The sequence below is a fragment of the Zootoca vivipara genome, chromosome 16 (genome assembly GCF_965207765.1).
Source record: "Zootoca vivipara chromosome 16, rZooViv2.hap1.1, whole genome shotgun sequence".
Lineage (NCBI taxonomy): Eukaryota > Metazoa > Chordata > Lepidosauria > Squamata > Lacertidae > Zootoca > Zootoca vivipara.
In genome coordinates, this window is record NC_142599.1 from 4,463,989 (window position 1) to 4,481,099 (window position 17,111).

The following is a 17,111-nucleotide window of genomic DNA, read 5'->3' on the forward strand; positions in this document are numbered from 1 at the left end:
AACAGGTCCTCTTTTTAGAGCTAGTCCCTTCTGAGTCATGTCTGATGCCCCCAACCCCTAGTTTAAAACAGCAATGAAAGATCAGCACAAGGTGGGAATTTAAGCAGCTGATCAGCAAGAAGTTGAGAGAAATAGCTGAAACAGCTGATCAGTAAGGTGTTGAAAAGCCACTGAAAGAGAAACCTTCAAGTTGTATGAAAAACAGATATATTATAAAGCTAATGAGAAAAACAAGTTTTATTTCAGATGGCATTCTATATTTTTACACTTTTCCTGCACGTTTGATTTCATTGAGAGTATTCATATAATTCCCAACTTTTCCTCAGCCACAAATGCAGATTGACCCCATTTTGTACAGCATAATACAGTATAGGCCTACATACAGTAATATTCCCTACTATGATAAACTAACAAAAACGATTCTTTCCGGAAACTTTCATTTTTAAATTTCAATAACGTTGCGTTTATAATTTGTTTATTTTTCAATCTGTTTCTCACTTTCGTTAGTCACCTGAAGCATCTTCAGATGGAAAAGAGGTAACTAAGATATATATAAAGAGCGAGGGGTTATATTTATATGCATAAATATAACATAATAATAAAAAACAGAAACACTCATAAATTTAAATATTGAATTGCAAACAAGGTTAAAAGAAAAGCGGTGCTACGGTAAAAGTTCTCTTCAGAGTGAGCGCCCGCGCACTTTTCCCGCCTCTTTTCCCTTTCCCCTCCCCCCCGCCACTCACGTGCCGCAACTCTGGCGACCGAGGCGGTGGGGGAGAGGAAAGGAGAAGGGAGTGACAGGTGACGTCACACTCCTCCCCCTCCCTCTGGCGTTGAGAGAAACCCGGAGGGAGGAGAGGAGACGAGGGAAGAGCGGCTGCAGCACTTCCGGTGGAGCGCCAGGCGGCGGCGGGAGGGGCAGGAACAGCCTCCGCCGCAGGAGTCGGGCGGGCGGGCAAGCGGAGTGGAGCGGAGATTTGGACTGAGGGAGGCGAGCGGCGAGGAGCGGAGTCCGGGCGAGTGCTGGCTTCGTCGCCTTCCTCTGCCCTCTCCTTCTCTCCCGCCATGGCGGTGGACGTGAGGCGGCTGGAGGGCCTGAGCCTTCACCAGCTGAACGAGCTGCTGGACGATGAGGAGCAGCTCCAGAGCATGGCCAGAGAGATGGAAGAGGTAGGGTGGTTTGCGGGGGGGGAGAGGGGGTGCCAGCCTTGTCACGTTGCCTTGGAAACCGGGTTAGGGGTGTCTGTCTCCCTTCCCTCGCCAGTAGATTAATTTAATTTAATTTAAAATTTACTCCCCCCCCTTCAACACCGGCGTTAAAATCTTAGGTGTTTACTTTAAGGGTGCGGTTGGTTTTCATTTCTGCTGGATCCCTGTAACTTCAGGCTTTAAGGTTTTACTCTGAATAAGTTTTTTTTTAGTTCTTTTTTAATAATATAAAAAACACACAACTTAGTGCAAAGTCGTCCAGAAAACTTTGTGATAGCGGGGCGGTGTGTAAATTCTGTAAGCAAATAATATAAGTTTGCAATATTGACGCGGAATGCTTACTATATTAGCCACGAGTTTGTTGGCACTTTAATATTTAGTGCTGGCGGTTGCTGCTGTTTACTATCCTTGTGATGTAAAGGTCCTAGTTGCTTCTCTGCTCAGAAGCCACTTAGGAAGTTCATTAAACAAAACCATACCAAGCAATCCTTGATGTTCTTCTGGGCTGTAGGCGTTTTTCGTTTGCTTTTGTTAACAGGAGGGGGAAGAAGGTATGTTTAATGTCGATAAAGCATAAACCTGTTTACAAAGCGAACAACGGAGTCCAAATGCTATTTAATATGCTTGCAGTTTGATCATGTATGTGTTTACTTGGAAACATACATGTTGGCTATGGGATTGACTCCCAAGGAAGGATCCATAGGCTTGCTGCTATGCTAGGCTAAGGTCCCCCCAACAACATAATCCAACAATAAATATATTGAGTTGCTCAGTGTTCTGTTTGTATTGACTCTGGTTGAGTCGCATCAAATTAAGTGGGGCTTACTCCCCTGTGTGTATTGTTCATACTAGTTTAGCCCAATGAAAAATTGATGGGGAGAGAAGGAAGATTATGCATATATGGCATCTGCAGTCACCTGCTCTTCATGTAGGTGGTGAAGGGACCTTAGTCTTAATTGTCCCCATTTCATAGAATCATAGAATTGTATGAAATCCCTTGCAATCTTTTGCTCAACGTGGGGCTTGAACCCATGACTGAGATTAAGAGTTTTATGTTCTACAACTGAACTTTTTTGTCTTTGTTGAAATCAGTGCTTAGGTGTTCTTTTTCCTGTCCAGCCCCATTGTGTTGTATGGTTTTAAGGATTGAGGTTAGGGGCAGATTGGGTAGAGACAAAGACAGATTAGGGCACCCTTCTCCATTTTAGATCTGCCTTTTCCCCTCTCAAACTATTTGCTGTTTTGCCATTGGGATGTGGGGGTGGTCATGAAACGTACAGGTAGCTAGCCTTCCTCATTGTCTTTCTCCAACCTTTAATGCTGAATTAATACTCCTCCTTTCCTGTTATTGAAATGTTTGGGACTGTGTGTTAAGATCTGGGCAATTTTTCTTTTAGGGGTTTCTTCAACTGTGTTGAGCTTTTCTCCCACCCCATTGCAAGATACAGTACTGTACTGCAAACTGTAAGGGACAGGTGTGTCCCTGTTTAGTGAATTCCATTTTCAGAATGACCCTTCCGCTTTAAGTATGACTAATCTCCTCACATGAGTTGGATCAGGCCTTGGAGCTGTCTTGCTAGTGCAAGATTAGAATCTATGGTATGTTTGATGGGTGAGAGGTGTCTGTCTATGAGTGACTGGTAGTGTCTATGAGTGACCGTGTTGGTCTGACGTAGTCGAAACATAATAAAAAAATTCCTTCCAGTAGCACCTTAGAGACCAACTAAGTTTCAAACTTAGTTGGTCTCTAAGGTGCTACTGGAAGGATTTTTTAAAATTTTTGTCTTTGAGTGATTAGGGAGCAGAGGAGAGAGTGGTTTAGAATTATGTGGTGTTGTGGAGGTAGGTGAGAGAGAAGCTGAGACTTTGCAGCTGCCTAGGCAACTGACTTCTGATACACGGAAATAAAATGGGAATTAAAACATACATGGAAGCTTGCCCTCCTCCACTGCCTGACACTGCCTTTAAACTCCTCATTTAGCTAATGAATTGACAAAGAAGTGTTCTCTCCTTCCTTCCCCTTTGTGGGTCTAATAAAAACTTTATAATGAGAGCTACCCCCCCCCCCGTCTGTGTTTTCCCCGTCTGTGTTTTCTTGTCTTGTAGAACCTGATTGGTTCTGAAAAAATAAAAGCACCCATTATGGCCTTCTGGAGTTGTAATGTATTTGAGATAAAGGGCACTATCTGAAAAGGAAGTACATATGGTAATTTTACCCTATGGGGTAGGCTTGAATTCATTGTTAATGTCAGCTAGCTTCAGTGACAGATAATAGTTCTCTCTTCTCTGCCCCCTCTTCTCCAGGAAGATTGAGAGAAAGGTAGAGAGAAGGTAAGATTCACAAGCCTCTTCCTTTTGACTCTTTCAATTCTGGCTAAATCATACCACCACACTCCAGTAATAATTGTAACTAAGGGGAACATCATGAGCCCTCTTTGATTCTCTATGAATTGAGTGCTAGACCCTCCCCATTTTGTCTAGGAACAAAAGCAGTTGTTCTTCATTGCTTTTTGAGTTGACTACATAACCAGCGTCCTGGACTTCCAAATTCAAGGAAATGCATTGAAGACATTTCTTCAGTTTAAGTTAATCTAGCTATTTGTCCTTTGTAAAAGCAAACTCCCTCGGAGATTAGAAAAACAGTTTATCTCTTTTCTCTTCCTATTAAATTTAGCAAATATAAGCTTTGCTAATTAACCAGATTCCACACCTTTCAGACACAAGTCTTCTCACTTTCTTTCCATTTGTTTTGCAGTTTTGAGGCTCATAAATGTAGTGTCAACTTTTTCCTCCCTCCCACCCACCCATTCCTCACTTAATTTGGTTTCTGGGATCTGGGTAATGTAGTCATTTGTCAAATAAAGGGCTTTTGAATCCTCAGAAATCTTTGCTGCTTCTCTCTGTGCTCTTTTGTTGTCTGGAATTTATAAATGGAGGGAGGATCTCTAGTTTCCAGTCACTCCTTGGTAACCACTAGTACAGAACCCAAAAGCCAGCCTATTGGGGGGGGGGGTGAGTGGGGAGGCCACAGGTCTGAAAAGTCATTGTGCTAAGCTATAGAAGTGCTCACTGTAACTAAGATTGTATCCAGCTTTTTGATAATACTCCTCTTGTTTTCAAGGCTATAAGGGAACTTGCAGTGGAATGAAACTAAGATCTGTTCGTAGTTCTCAGTTAAGGCAAACATGAAAAAAGCAAAGTGCCCAAGTGTTAAGAAGGTCTGCATAAGTTATGTATAAATTTATTTATCTGCTACCTCTTTAGGAGTAGCCACTACAAGGAGGCTTACATTTCATAAAGTCAGTAAAATATAAATAAAACAGCCATGTAGATTTCAGGAACAAAGAACCCCCTATACATTGTAAAGTTTAGATCTCTGCAGAGACTGAACTGGGTGAAGCAAACCTAGTTTTCAGAGGGCTGTGCCTTTGTACTGTAGCTTGATTACTCTACAATATTTTTGCATGACTGTTTTTGCATTGGTGGCGGAAGAAAATGATGCTTACAAAGTGTGGCAGAGGTGTAAGGTCCACCTGCAAATCAAGGCATCACTTCCTGCTCTGCAGATGCAGAGACTCCTGGGGTTAATATCATTTATCAAAATGAGAACCAAAGAGCCCCAGAATAAATGAAGGGTTGTGAAGAAAGTTGACTGTCAAATCAGACCCAGATATGAATTTTGCATTAACTCTTTATTGCCTATTGCTTTTATTTTATAAAAGTCTGAAATAAAAGTGTCGTAATTGCAAACTTGCTCTTCCTTTTGCACGTTGTGTCTATTCCTCATAGAATAGATGTAAATTATCCTCCGTTGCATGAGCTGTCTTCTTTAGTGAATCTGCTTGGGCTAATCCTCTTCCGTGTGTAACTTGTAATGTAACTTGTATGTTACATGTAACTTGATGTTTCTATGTGTTCTGGTCAAAAGAACCTTCCAAAATAGGTCCAGCACCAGTGTGATGTTCCCTAACCATGCTTAAGTGATCAGGCATGTTCTGCAAGTTCCCACCTCCCTTCCCTGCTGATTTATCCACTGTCCTTTTCTGCTTTCTGCAGTGTGAAGGCATATATCTGCCACAATGGTTTATTGATGCTTGTTTTTAATTTATTTTTGTTTGTCACTTGCTTGTAACTTTTTATGATTTTAGTGGTTTTGTTTTTATATTATTGTAAATGCTGATATATTTTAATGATAGAGAGGTATATAAGTGGTTTTTAAATAAATAAATAAAAGCAAATCGTAATAGAAATGGGAGTGAAATGCCTTAAGAAGCAAGTAGTGAAAAATCATAAGGAAATGCAAGCACTCAGGTGCTTCTTGTCTTGTATTGTCTGACATCTTAAAAAGATAATTTATTTTTTGGGGGAAGCAGGTAGTAGCTTTAGACAGAGTGGGCTAAAGTTTATTCAATAACTTGTTTATTTTCAAAGGCTAGCTTAATATAAGCTTGACTGTGTTCGCTTAGAAGTGAGCCCTACTGAGTTCAAGTAGGACTCACTCTCAAGTAAGTGTGCCTTAGCTAAGTGAGAAGTCATATGTGTTGCCTGATGCTCTTGCTTTGTATTGTAAGCTGGTAATGGTATTCTTCGATATACTAATGGTAAGCTGGTATTCCTCTATATACAGCAAAAGCATTCATTCTCTGAGTGTGGATCTTTGTACAGCCAAAACAGCACCATCCATGCACAGACGGAAGGGATTGGCAGGCTTTGGGCTATCTCAAGGTTTTCAGAACCACAAAATTTATTTAAGGGGGGAACTTAAAAAGAATATAGTGAGCACGTTCAGTGGTTATAGAATGCAGATGCCTGTCAGAGGGAGGAGGGAAACTAGAGGGCATTGTTGAAACAATAAACCCCCCAAAAGGGCATGGCTAACGAGTCCTGAGTAGAGGTGCCCTGTTTCCCCTATTTTAAGACATAGTCATAAAATAAGCCATAGCAGTATTTTTAAGCATTCAAGGAATATAATAAGCCATACCCCGAAAATAAGATATAGTGATAGGAGCAGCAGCAATGCTGGCCGCGGCAGGAGGAAAAGGAAAAAAATAAGACATCCCCTGAAAATAAGCCATAGTGTGTGTTTTTTGAGGAAAAATAAATATAAGACGGTGTCTTATTTTTGGAGAAACATGGTACTCTACAGTGCAACCTTTTCTTGCAAATCTCATTGGTTGTAACTTTCTTAACAGTCATTTTATGAATACCATTCACTCAGTGTTTAAGACTGGGCATGGAAAATATTTGATTAGTTTGCCTAGGAACCAACTTGAAATATTATGAATGTCAACCTTGCCTAGGTAGAGTAAATATAGATATTCTGAATTCCTAGATGCTAGCATTAGATTTTTAGGGGCATGAAAAGTGAAGCATCTGAGAAATGTCCAGCCTTGGGCAATACATCAGATGAAGCACAACTTTAATTTCCAGACCTTCTAACTTCTGAGGGAAAGCATTTCTGCAACCAAAGATGATAGTCAATTGTCCTTTGCACCATTGTAGTGGGAAATGTCCAGAACTAGTTACCATGGTTATCGTGGAACGTCTTCAGTACATTCATACCTCGGTTTAAGTACGCCTCGGTTTGAGTGTTTTCAGTTTAAGTACTCCGGGGACCTGTCTGGAATGGATTAATCCACTTTCCATTACTTTCAATGGGAAAGTTCACTTCAGGTTAAGTAGGCTTCAGGTTAAGTACAGACTTCTGGAACCAATTACACTCATACCTCGGGTTAAGTACGCTTCAGGTTGAGTACTCCATGGACCCGTCTGGAACAGATTAATCCACTTTCCATTACTTTCAATGGGAAAGTTTGCTTCAGGTTAAGTACGCTTCAGGTGAAGTACAGAGTTCCGGAACCAATTGTGTTTGTAAACCAAGGTATCACTGTAATAATTTTGTGTTAAAACAGCTTGTACCTCTTTTGATTTGCTGTTCTAAAGTGTGTGTCCAAAATGTCTCCTATTATGTCTTTTGCATAATAGGGCTGTAATGTGGTTGCATCCTCAGGGAGGGCTGTGAAAGACTCTTGTCTGGAAGGTCGTTGCCTGTCTGCGTAGAAACTTTGGAGCTAGATGGACCAATTATTTGGCTCTGTATAAGGCAGGTTCCTTGTGGGGCACAGCTGAATATCTTTTTTAATTCTGTGAGCTGAATAAACTTGATGGGTTTTTTTGCTTTGTTGCTTAGCAAGCATCAGAGGTGCCATTTGGAGTGTTTGTGGGGTTGTGTGAGTTCTCAGCAAATGAATATGTGCATGTGAAATGAAATCAGTAGGTGTACTTCATGTGCAGCCTCTTTCTCAAGCTATACTAGTGGTAATGGAATTCAGAGTTTTGTGTGGAGGCGTTTGGATGATGTGGCTTTCTGTTGCTGAATTTTCCCTGTTCTCAGCAGCATCCAAGCTTTCCTCCGTTCCTTTGGTACAGTACTTCCACACTGATCTTGAGCTGTCATTCTTACTACTATCTTAAGATATTTAGACCTATGCTTAGCCGTTGAATCTGGAATGACTAGTCGTCCCCCCCACACGAGTACTCTGTGCTTACTAGTAGCTGTATTGTCACTATATTATTTTAGGTGACTAGTGAAAAAATGGATGCTTAAGAAGGTTTTTATCTGATGGGTGTTTTTTTTACTGGTATATCCTTGACTTAGTTTCATTGGATTTTGTTCTGGATTTTGTTAAGGGAGTTTGACTGTGGTCAATATTTGTTCATCATTCTTCCAATATTTTAATTATAATTGCTATATATTATTGTGTTCTTGACTGAATCCCTGAAAGATTTAGGGATGGTAAATTTGGTAGGGCACAAGGACAGTCCCTTGTATACTTGCAGACAGATGTCAAAAGAAGAAGAAACAAGTTAATGCCTGAAGTTCTTGACTCCATAGTACTGTTCCTCATCTCAACTATGAATGTGGTCATGTTCTCTTTTGCCAACATTAAATTAGGTTTTAAGGCTACTAATTAAACATGCCTATAACTACAGGCTTTCTCTTCTCTCTTGTGGTCACCAATTAGGAAAAGCCTATGTCTACAAGATATAAACTTATGTCACCCTGGCATAATAATACAGTCTCATTGCACAGTTTTAGTGAGATTATCCAGAATAGGACATTAGGGGCAGTTTGGGGTGATACTGCAAAGGCTTAGTTTTGTACCAGCACAAGGCAGTAATTGGGGGGGGGGAGCAATAAAACTGGGCATATGAAAGCATGCCCTTTGGCATCTTATTGTGGCGCAAGCTTTTGTGGTCTTGAACTAAATTTGCCAACTGATTTTTAAAATGTGTGCAGACGGGGTAATCTTTTGTGTATGTGTGTAATATCTCTTCAGGCATCAGAAGGAGTTGGCATTAGTCTATGAAAATTTAGGAAACAATCTGATGATCTTTGAGGGCACCACAAGGGTGGTAATAATAATAATTTTATTTATATCCCGCCCATCTGGCCGGGCCTCCCCAGCCAATCTGGGCGGCTTCCAACAGAAATATTAAAATATAATAATTATGTGTGTACCTGCAAACTTACGCAACAAACTCTCTGAAACGGGAGAGAATTCAGAGGAGGACCTGGGTAAAAAGTTTGCTAGGTGGCCCAAATGGAAGCTGCTGGATCTGTATTAAGCTTGAATGCTGGGAAAAGGGCAGAACAATTTGAAACCATATCCTGTTGTGGAGGGACGGGGGGGGGGGATGTTAATCTGCTGCATCTGATGAAGTGGACTGTACTCTGTGAAAGCTTATAACTTTCTAGGCTTAAAGGTTTCCAGAGGATTCTTTGCTGTATATCTAATGATCAGTTGCATAAGTGTGAAACATTAGTGTACTCAGTGAAAAAATCCACTTCTCTTCTGTTAGATATACAGTGCAATCCTATGCTTAACCTACTCAGAATCAAGACCCACATGAGTGTTGGATTGCAATGATGCAGATATATATTTTGCTTTCTACTTTATCCTGGATTTTTCCAGCCAAGTGTTCTGAATATTGCTTTGAATTTCAGTTTTTTGCTGGGTTTGCCACTAATTTGAAGCTGTGTAATACATGTAAAATTGATTCCACATTTAAGTTTATGATGCGCTATTTATTCCTCAAGGTGAATATTTGTGTCTCAGAATCTTGCAAATGGGTTGGACTTTTGACAAACAATAGTCATGGTATTGATTGGATTCCTGCAGTTACATGAACCTACTCCAAATGATTCAAGTTAGGGGACAGGTGGAATTCCTGTGGAAGAATTCCTACTCCATATTTCTAGGAAGCTTTCTGGACTGACAGAGTGCTGTTTCAAACGGGCTTTTAGATAAAAACATACACCACCTTAAAATAACTTGGTACAATAGAATCTGAGCCGCCTGTCTTACGTAATAGGGCTTCTCCCTCTGCACTTTGTAAACAGAGGTCCCTTCCGTGTTATATAGAGAACAAAAAAATGACTGGGTTAGGGAGGGAAGAGGGATACCAGGATGTGCTCTGTTTGCAGTCAAGGCAAGGACACTATGGGTCATTAAATAGCAGCATTGCAGAAAATTGTCTTTTGATTCTTATGCAGTCCTGTTAGATCTCCAACCTTTACTGACTAGAAAACCTTTCAATGCTTTACCCACTAATTTTTAATTATATTTGTCCTGTTGAGGGCTGCATTCCCCCTAGGTTGATCTGGATCACATGTAGGCAGTGGGAGGGACCACCCCTTTATCTCTCTAAGGTTGCACTGTGGGGACAGTAGATTCTTCTTTGACTTAATTTCATGCAGGTAGAAGAAACCAGGGGGGGGGAACTCCCCTTGCAAGTAATAATTTCAGAGATCTGAAATTATTACTTGCAAGGGGAGTCCCCCCCTGGTTTCTTCTACCTGCATGAAATTAGGTCAAAGACTGCAGGTTCCGCACTCCTCTTGTGTGACCAGATGAAAAGGAAATGTACTCATAAGTAGTTCTTATGCAGTCAAGGAACTGTACCTACTGAAATTCCATCTTCTACCCAACTCCTGGATGTACAAAAACAGAACATGAAATGTTATTGACCCACCTTAGGTCAGGCATACCAGCAGAAGGTAAATGCACATACTGCGCACATACAAGCCCATCTGCTGCTCTCTATATACGTACACACCCAAATATGAGAATGGAAATGGGATTAGTGTCAGTACCTCAGCTGGACTTTACACTCTGGCTCTCTAAGTGCTTTGCTCCCATCCACAGTGATACAGGCAGGGCATCAGCAACCATTGCAAAACAGTAAGAGCCAACTGGGGTTTTCATGGCCCATATGCACCTGCAGTTTGAGTCTCTGTTGTGCCTGTGTTAACCTGTCTTGTCCACTTCAGCCTTCTTTCTGAACCAGTAGTTCAGTTTAAAAATTGAGCTTGTTGGATTTTGCACACTGCACCTTCCTATCTTTGATCCAAAGTAGTGTTTATATAATTAGAATCCAGTCTGCTTTGAAATCTGGTCTTGTTCTTATCTCAGGAGTTTGTTCTGTTTTCCTGCCTTGTTGGCAGGTTACAAGGAACTATTATTAGTACAAGGCTAGTTTGTTTCTGTTGGGCTGGCTTGCTTCCTTGACAGAAAGGTGTGCTTTTGAAGAATTTTACCTTTCCACCAAATACAGTCAAACCTCGGTTCTCGAACGGCTCCGTTTTCGAACGTTTCGGCTCCTGAACGCCAAAAATCCGAAAGTAAATGCTCGGGTTTTCAAACGTTTTTTGGAACCCAAATGTCCGACACGGCTTCCGCTTGAGTACAAGAAGCTCTTCCAACCAATTGGAAGACGTTCCTCGGTTGTCGAACATTTCAGAAGTTGAATGGTTTTCCAGAACAGATTACATTTGATAACCGAGGTTTGACTGTATTCCCTTTCTTATTGAATTACCCCTTTTCTTGTGCATGTGATGTTGCCTGTAGTTAGTTTCCAATTTGGCTTGAATCCAGATTGTTGCTTCTGGTGTGCTTAATCTTTCCCTCAGCTGTGATGTTATATGAATACAGTTATCAGAGTTCCAGCATAAAATTAATGGGACCATAAATGAGGAGAGTGTTCCCTCTTCTGTCTGGAAAGGTCCAGAGGGAATTTGCTTATGATACCATTTGGAAGTTTGATTTTGAATCCGTTGCATTGCTAATATTCCAAGGAGTCTTATCGATTCCCTTAACTTTCACTTCCATTTGCAAAGCAGGTGGTAAGTATTCTTAGCTAATCTGTGTAAATTGAACAATGTCAGCCTCTTTTTAAAAAACTGAATTTGAAATAGTTCCATTTCATTCCTTTTTTTTTGTCTTCACATTTTTAGTTGAATGTAAAGAAGTCCCCAGCCAACATTTTGTTGTAATTCCTTGAATCTCATCTATATATATATATAAATGTAAAAATCGTGAAAGTGCGTGTTCCACTTTTCTCCGTAACCGCTTGACCGATCGTCCTGAAATTTTGACACAACGATCCAGGCCACTCCCCGAGCGTTGTTGGAAAAGAAAATCCCTTAAATCTCACACCTAGGCAGATATAAACCTGGTTTTCCACCAAGTCAAACAGTGCCCTCAAGTGGCGTTATTCCCTCAGCTCCTCCTCCTAATCCCCTCCCTCACCATGGAGTCTACGCCACACCCACAAAATAATGATGTCATCAACCAAGCAACTGGAACCACCAAGGCGGCCATTACCAGACAACCCACAGAGTCAGGCCAGGGCCAAGGAATGGAGAGACAGGGCAGAGGCCTCGGGTCACATTTAAATACTAGCCCAAGCCAAGGCCTCGCCTCTACTATCCCAAATGGAGCCCTGGGTGGGAGGTGGGGGGAGGAGGAGCCCAAATAGGTCATGGGCTGACATAGGGTGGGGGGAGCAACTTCCAACAACCACCAAAACGGCAGCTGCATTAATAAATGCCTGGCAGCATTAGGCAGTCGTTCATCATTTCTCCTAACATGCACTTGGGGGCACAGCGAGGGGTTTTCGCTTTATAATTTAGTGGATGTTGTGTCACATGCGAGGCTCCAGCTGCCATTTTAAGTAAGGGCTTTATATACTACAACTGATTGCAAGCCTCTGCGTCTTTTTTTAAAAAAACAACCATGCACTTTCTCTCCCCAGTTTAAGTCCTCAGATATTTGCAGTGCCCAACTCCCCCCCCCCAATTTACAACCCCCTACCTTCCCCATGCCACTTCCTGGGTTTTTTTATGGAACTGAACAACTCGGGTTCTTCAGGCCTTTTTGCAGGGCCAGACAGAGGCCCGGGCCAGGTAGATAATGTGGCCCTGTTTTTAACCTTTTTTTTACTTTTTTCATTTTACTGATTGTGAATATGCTGACCGAGGCCCCCTTTGGATTTGGAGGCCCACGCCAAGTGACCCATATGACTCCCTCTCCTTCTGTCTGGGCCTGTCTGTTGCTACGGGGCTGTGGGGCTTCGCTATTTGGACCCCCCCGGTCGGGATTTTTAAAGTAGTTCTCTGGGTCCCAGGGCACATCATCACCCCCGATCCTTAATCTAAATATATAGAAATGTTCACGATGCGTGCGTAGGGGCCAATGTATGGAGATACAGGGGGGAGGGGACAACAGAGGGCTCAGACAAAAGTAAATACTGGGAAATGGAACCCAGAAACTGACAGTTCCTTCTCCAAGGGTGGGGGCCAATGTAGGAAGATACCGGGGTAGGGGCCGACACTCCCCAGGGGACAACCAAAACACAGGGATGAGCCAGGGAGGAGGGGCAGGATACGTCATGGATCGGGACAGGGGGGGTGATCACAGGAAAGAACCACAGCAACGCGTGGCCGGGTCAGCTAGTTCTTTATAAAAATGGATTTTGCTTCCTTTTATATACCATGTTAGACAATGAAATAGTCAGGTTTCCTTCTGTTAACATCTGAGGATGTGGACAGGCTGCTTGGATGAGTGAAACTGACCACCTGTCTCTTTGATCCTTGCCCATCCTGGCTCATAAAAGTGAGCTGGGAATGGCTGGGCAATGGGCTCCGTGGGGTAGTGAATGCCTCCCTCTGTGTGGGAGTCTTCCCACACCTGCTGAAAGAGGCAGTTATTAAACCACTTCTTAAAAAACCATCTTTGGACCCAGTCAATATGGCCAACTATCGCCCAGTCTCAAATCTTAAATTCTTGGACACTGTGATTGAGCAGGTGGTCACTGAACAACTCCAGGCATACCAATTGTGATTCAGGCCTCATCATGGGACTGAAACTGCCTTGGTCGCACTGGTTGATGATTTCTGGCGGGCCACACACCGAGGTGAAAGCTGTTTCCTGGTCCTGCTGGATCTCTCAGTGGCCTTGACACAATTAATCATGGCATCCTTATGGACCGTCTAGAGCAGGGGTCCCCAAACCTACCTGGCTTTGGGCCGGATGCCCACTGTGCCGATTGTGTGGTGGGCCGGAGGGTGGGGAAGCGCGCGGCTCTGCCTGCGCATGTGCAAATGCTATTTCTGGCACACTCCCGACCTGGAAAGCATCAGAAGTAGCGTGTGCGCATGTGCAGAAGCCACCTCCGACCCAGAAGTACACCGGAAATGACGTGTCTGCACAAGCTATTTCTGTTGCTTTTCCGGGTCGGAAGTCTGCAGCCGTGCCGCGCTGGTAAGAGCGGGCAGCGGGCGACAGGGGTCCCCGGGGGCTGCATAAAAGAGCCTCAGAGGCCGTATGTGGCACCTGGGCCGTAGTCTGGGGACCCCTGGGAGGAATTGGGGGCACTGTTATTTAGTGGTTCCACTCCTTCCTCCTAGACAGCATCTTAAAAAGCAGAGACATCACGTTGCCCACAAAGGTCCGTATAGTTAAAGCTATGGTTTTCCCAGTAGTGATGTATGGAAGTGAGAGCTGGACCATCAAGAAGGCTGATCACCGAAGAATTGATGCTTTTGAATTATGGTGCTGGAGACTATTGAGTCCCATGGACTGCAAGAAGATCAAACCTATCCATTCTTAAGGAAATCAGCCCTGAGTGCTCACTGGAAGGACAAATCATGAAGCTGAGGCTCCAGTCCTTTGGCCACCTCATGAGAAGAGAAGACTCCCTGGAAAAGACCCTGATGTTGGGAAAGATTGAGGGTACAAGGAGAAGGGGACAGCAGAGGACGAGATGGTTGGACAGTGTTCTCGAAGCTACCAACATGAGTCTGACCAAACTGCGGGAGGCAGTGCAAGACAGGAGTGCCTGGCGTGCTCTGGTCCATGGGGTCACGAAGAGTCGGACATGACTAAACAATAACAGAACTGGAGGCCCCGCGATTGTCTTTGAGTCCAGTATTGAACCACTTTGATCGGATACTTCCTGCCGATGTAGACAGATTCCTTCGAGCTGGAAGGCCCACCACTTACTCCCTTGACCCGTGCCTGTCCTGGTTGATTAGAGCATGTCCAGATGAGGTACGGGCCCCCCTGGGTGAGATCATCAACTTGTCCCTTGGCACAGGGACTTTCCCAGAGGAGTTGACGGAAGCAGTGGTGCGCCCGCTCTTGAAGAAAGCATCTCTAGATCCTTTAGATCTATCCAATTTTTGCCCGGGTTCGAATCTTCCGTACCTGGGTAAGATAATTGAGAGAGTGGTTGCCGAACAGCTTGGTAGGTTTCTGGATGAAACATCAGCTCTAGATCCATTTCAGTCTGGCTTTCGCCCTGGTCATGGGACCGAGTCGGCTCTGGTCGCCTTAACAGATGATCTCCGTAGACAGCTAGATCAAGGTGGGTCGGGACTGCTAATTCTTTTAGATTTGTCAGCAGCCTTCGATATGGTCAATCACGAACTTTTAGACCACCGCCTTGCCGACATGGATAGGGCACAGTCCAACGATGGCTGCACTCCTTTATCTCAGGTCGGGGACAGAGGGTGGCGCTAGGGAGGGAGTTGTCGCTGCGGCACTCCTTGGTGTGTGGAGTCCCGCAAGGTGCAATCCTTTCCCCGATGCTTTTTAATATCTTTATGCGCCCCCTGCCGGCGTTTTGGGCTGGGTTGTCATCAATATGCTGATGACACCCAGATCTATCTGTTGATGGGCCTTAGGTTGCCTACCCCTGGTCTTGAGTTTTCCAGACAGCTTAAGGCAAACACTTTGTACTTACAGGTTGTTTAAAATAAAATAAGACACAGGCACATTCTGCTAAAACTGGCTACTTGCTAGCTAGCTGCCTCCTAAAATGGAGCTGAGGCACTGTAAAATGGCAGGTAATGTCTCATTAATCAGATTCATCACATAACTTACTTTGTGTCCTTAAGTTGTTAAGCTGAGCATTTTTTCCTGCAAGCAGCAGCTAGTGATGTTGACAGGAGCTGGAAACTGCATAAATATAACGAGATTGGCTGGGACATGCAGGGATTGGGGCTATAAATTGCTGGGTTGGAGAGGAGCAGAGCTGGCATGGGGCAGATCTGCTTTTTTGACATGCTGTTCCACCACACTGTGTCTGAACTTGTAGGACGTGCTTGAAGTTGAGGATACAAAAAGTCTTTTAACTAGTATGAATTGCTTCCCCTGTTGCAGGTAGGAAAGGCTCATGAACTAAGCAACCCAATTGCTTTTTCATAATTGACTCTTATTTAGAATCTAGTAATGTAATAAAAAGGACAATTACATAATTCCCCTCTCCTTGCCTAACATCAGTCATTAGCTTGGTGGAGCTTATGGTAGTCATTAATGCATCACCTCTTTTTGGGGAGTGTATTCCTTGCTCATCAGTTTGAGGTCCCATCTGCACCATACATTCAAAGCAATATTTCACCACTTTCAAACAGTCATGGCATCCCTTAAAGAATCCTGGGAACTGTAGTTTGTTAAGAGTGCTGAGAGTTACTAGGAGACCCCTGTTCCCCTCACAATACTACAGTTTACCGAATTCCCTGGAAAGAGGGATTGATTGCTAAACCACTCTGGAACTACCAGTATCTTATGAGGGGAACAGGGAATCTCATAGCAACTCTTCTTTGCAGGAAGTCATGAACTGCCCCGAGGGTGGTATATAAACCCAGTGCTTTTTTTCCCCTTAAAAAATGTTTAGGGGTATTCTTATTTTGACTCAAGAAAATCACTATTTTATAGTTCAAATCGGAAGAAATAAATACAGTAAATGGATAAAAGTACAAAGATTCACAAAATGTTTATGGGTATCCGTCCCCCTGTGTCCCCCCCCCCAGAAAAAAGCACTGTATAAATCTAATAAATGTGTGGCTGCCTCTCATGTGAGGCCCTCTGGTGTCCTTGATAATTTTTTTACTTTGGCTGTGAGCCACTGTTGGTGTATTTGACACTCAGTGCACACTAACTGTTTTATTGTCTTAATTATTTTAAAATAATTTTTTTATATTTAATTTAATTATTAATTTAATTATTCTTAAAAAATAATTTTGGGAAATGTTATTTTTACTGTCTTGGAAAGCATTTTCTACCCTTCTTGATGTAACTGTGTTGGAGAAACCTAGTAAGCTTTAGTTACTGCTCCCATGTGACAGGAACACTCAGCTTTGTTAATTTATGGGGTGGAAAAGTAGTCCTATATTTGCTACATTTGCAAACCCATGTGTGCTACCAGTTGGGAGCACAGAGTTATTTATTGCTTCTAACAGAAATATTTAAGGTGATAATGCTAAGTTATACACGGGCTTCTGAAAGCTAAATGTCCAGAGTCAGCAGACATTAGCTTGGGTTTTTTGTATAATATAAAAGTTTTAGTTGGGAGTGAGTGAGTTAGTGTGTATAATGTCCTCTAGATATAAAAATAGATGGGAGAGATAGTAGGCAGATGAATTGGAAAGAATTATTAAGAGCAAGCCACATAAGAAGACTTAGTGAAGGGAATTGTGCAGTGAGCCATGTGAGAATAAACAATTTATATAAAGAAGAAATCCACTCTCTAAATCATGCACTTTCCATTTTTTT

General features: G+C 42.8%; 1 protein-coding gene across 1 annotated transcript in view; it reads left to right on the forward strand.

Annotated features, from left to right (window-relative positions):
- Positions 1-902: 902 nt before the first annotated feature.
- Positions 903-17,111, forward strand: part of VPS37B (VPS37B subunit of ESCRT-I) — a 29,889-nt gene continuing 13,680 nt past the window's right edge. Inside the window, exon 1 of the mRNA XM_035098229.3 lies at positions 903-1,173. Within this exon, the coding sequence (XP_034954120.1) occupies positions 1,069-1,173 (105 nt within the window). The 5' untranslated portion in view covers positions 903-1,068. The remainder of the gene's footprint in view (positions 1,174-17,111) is intronic.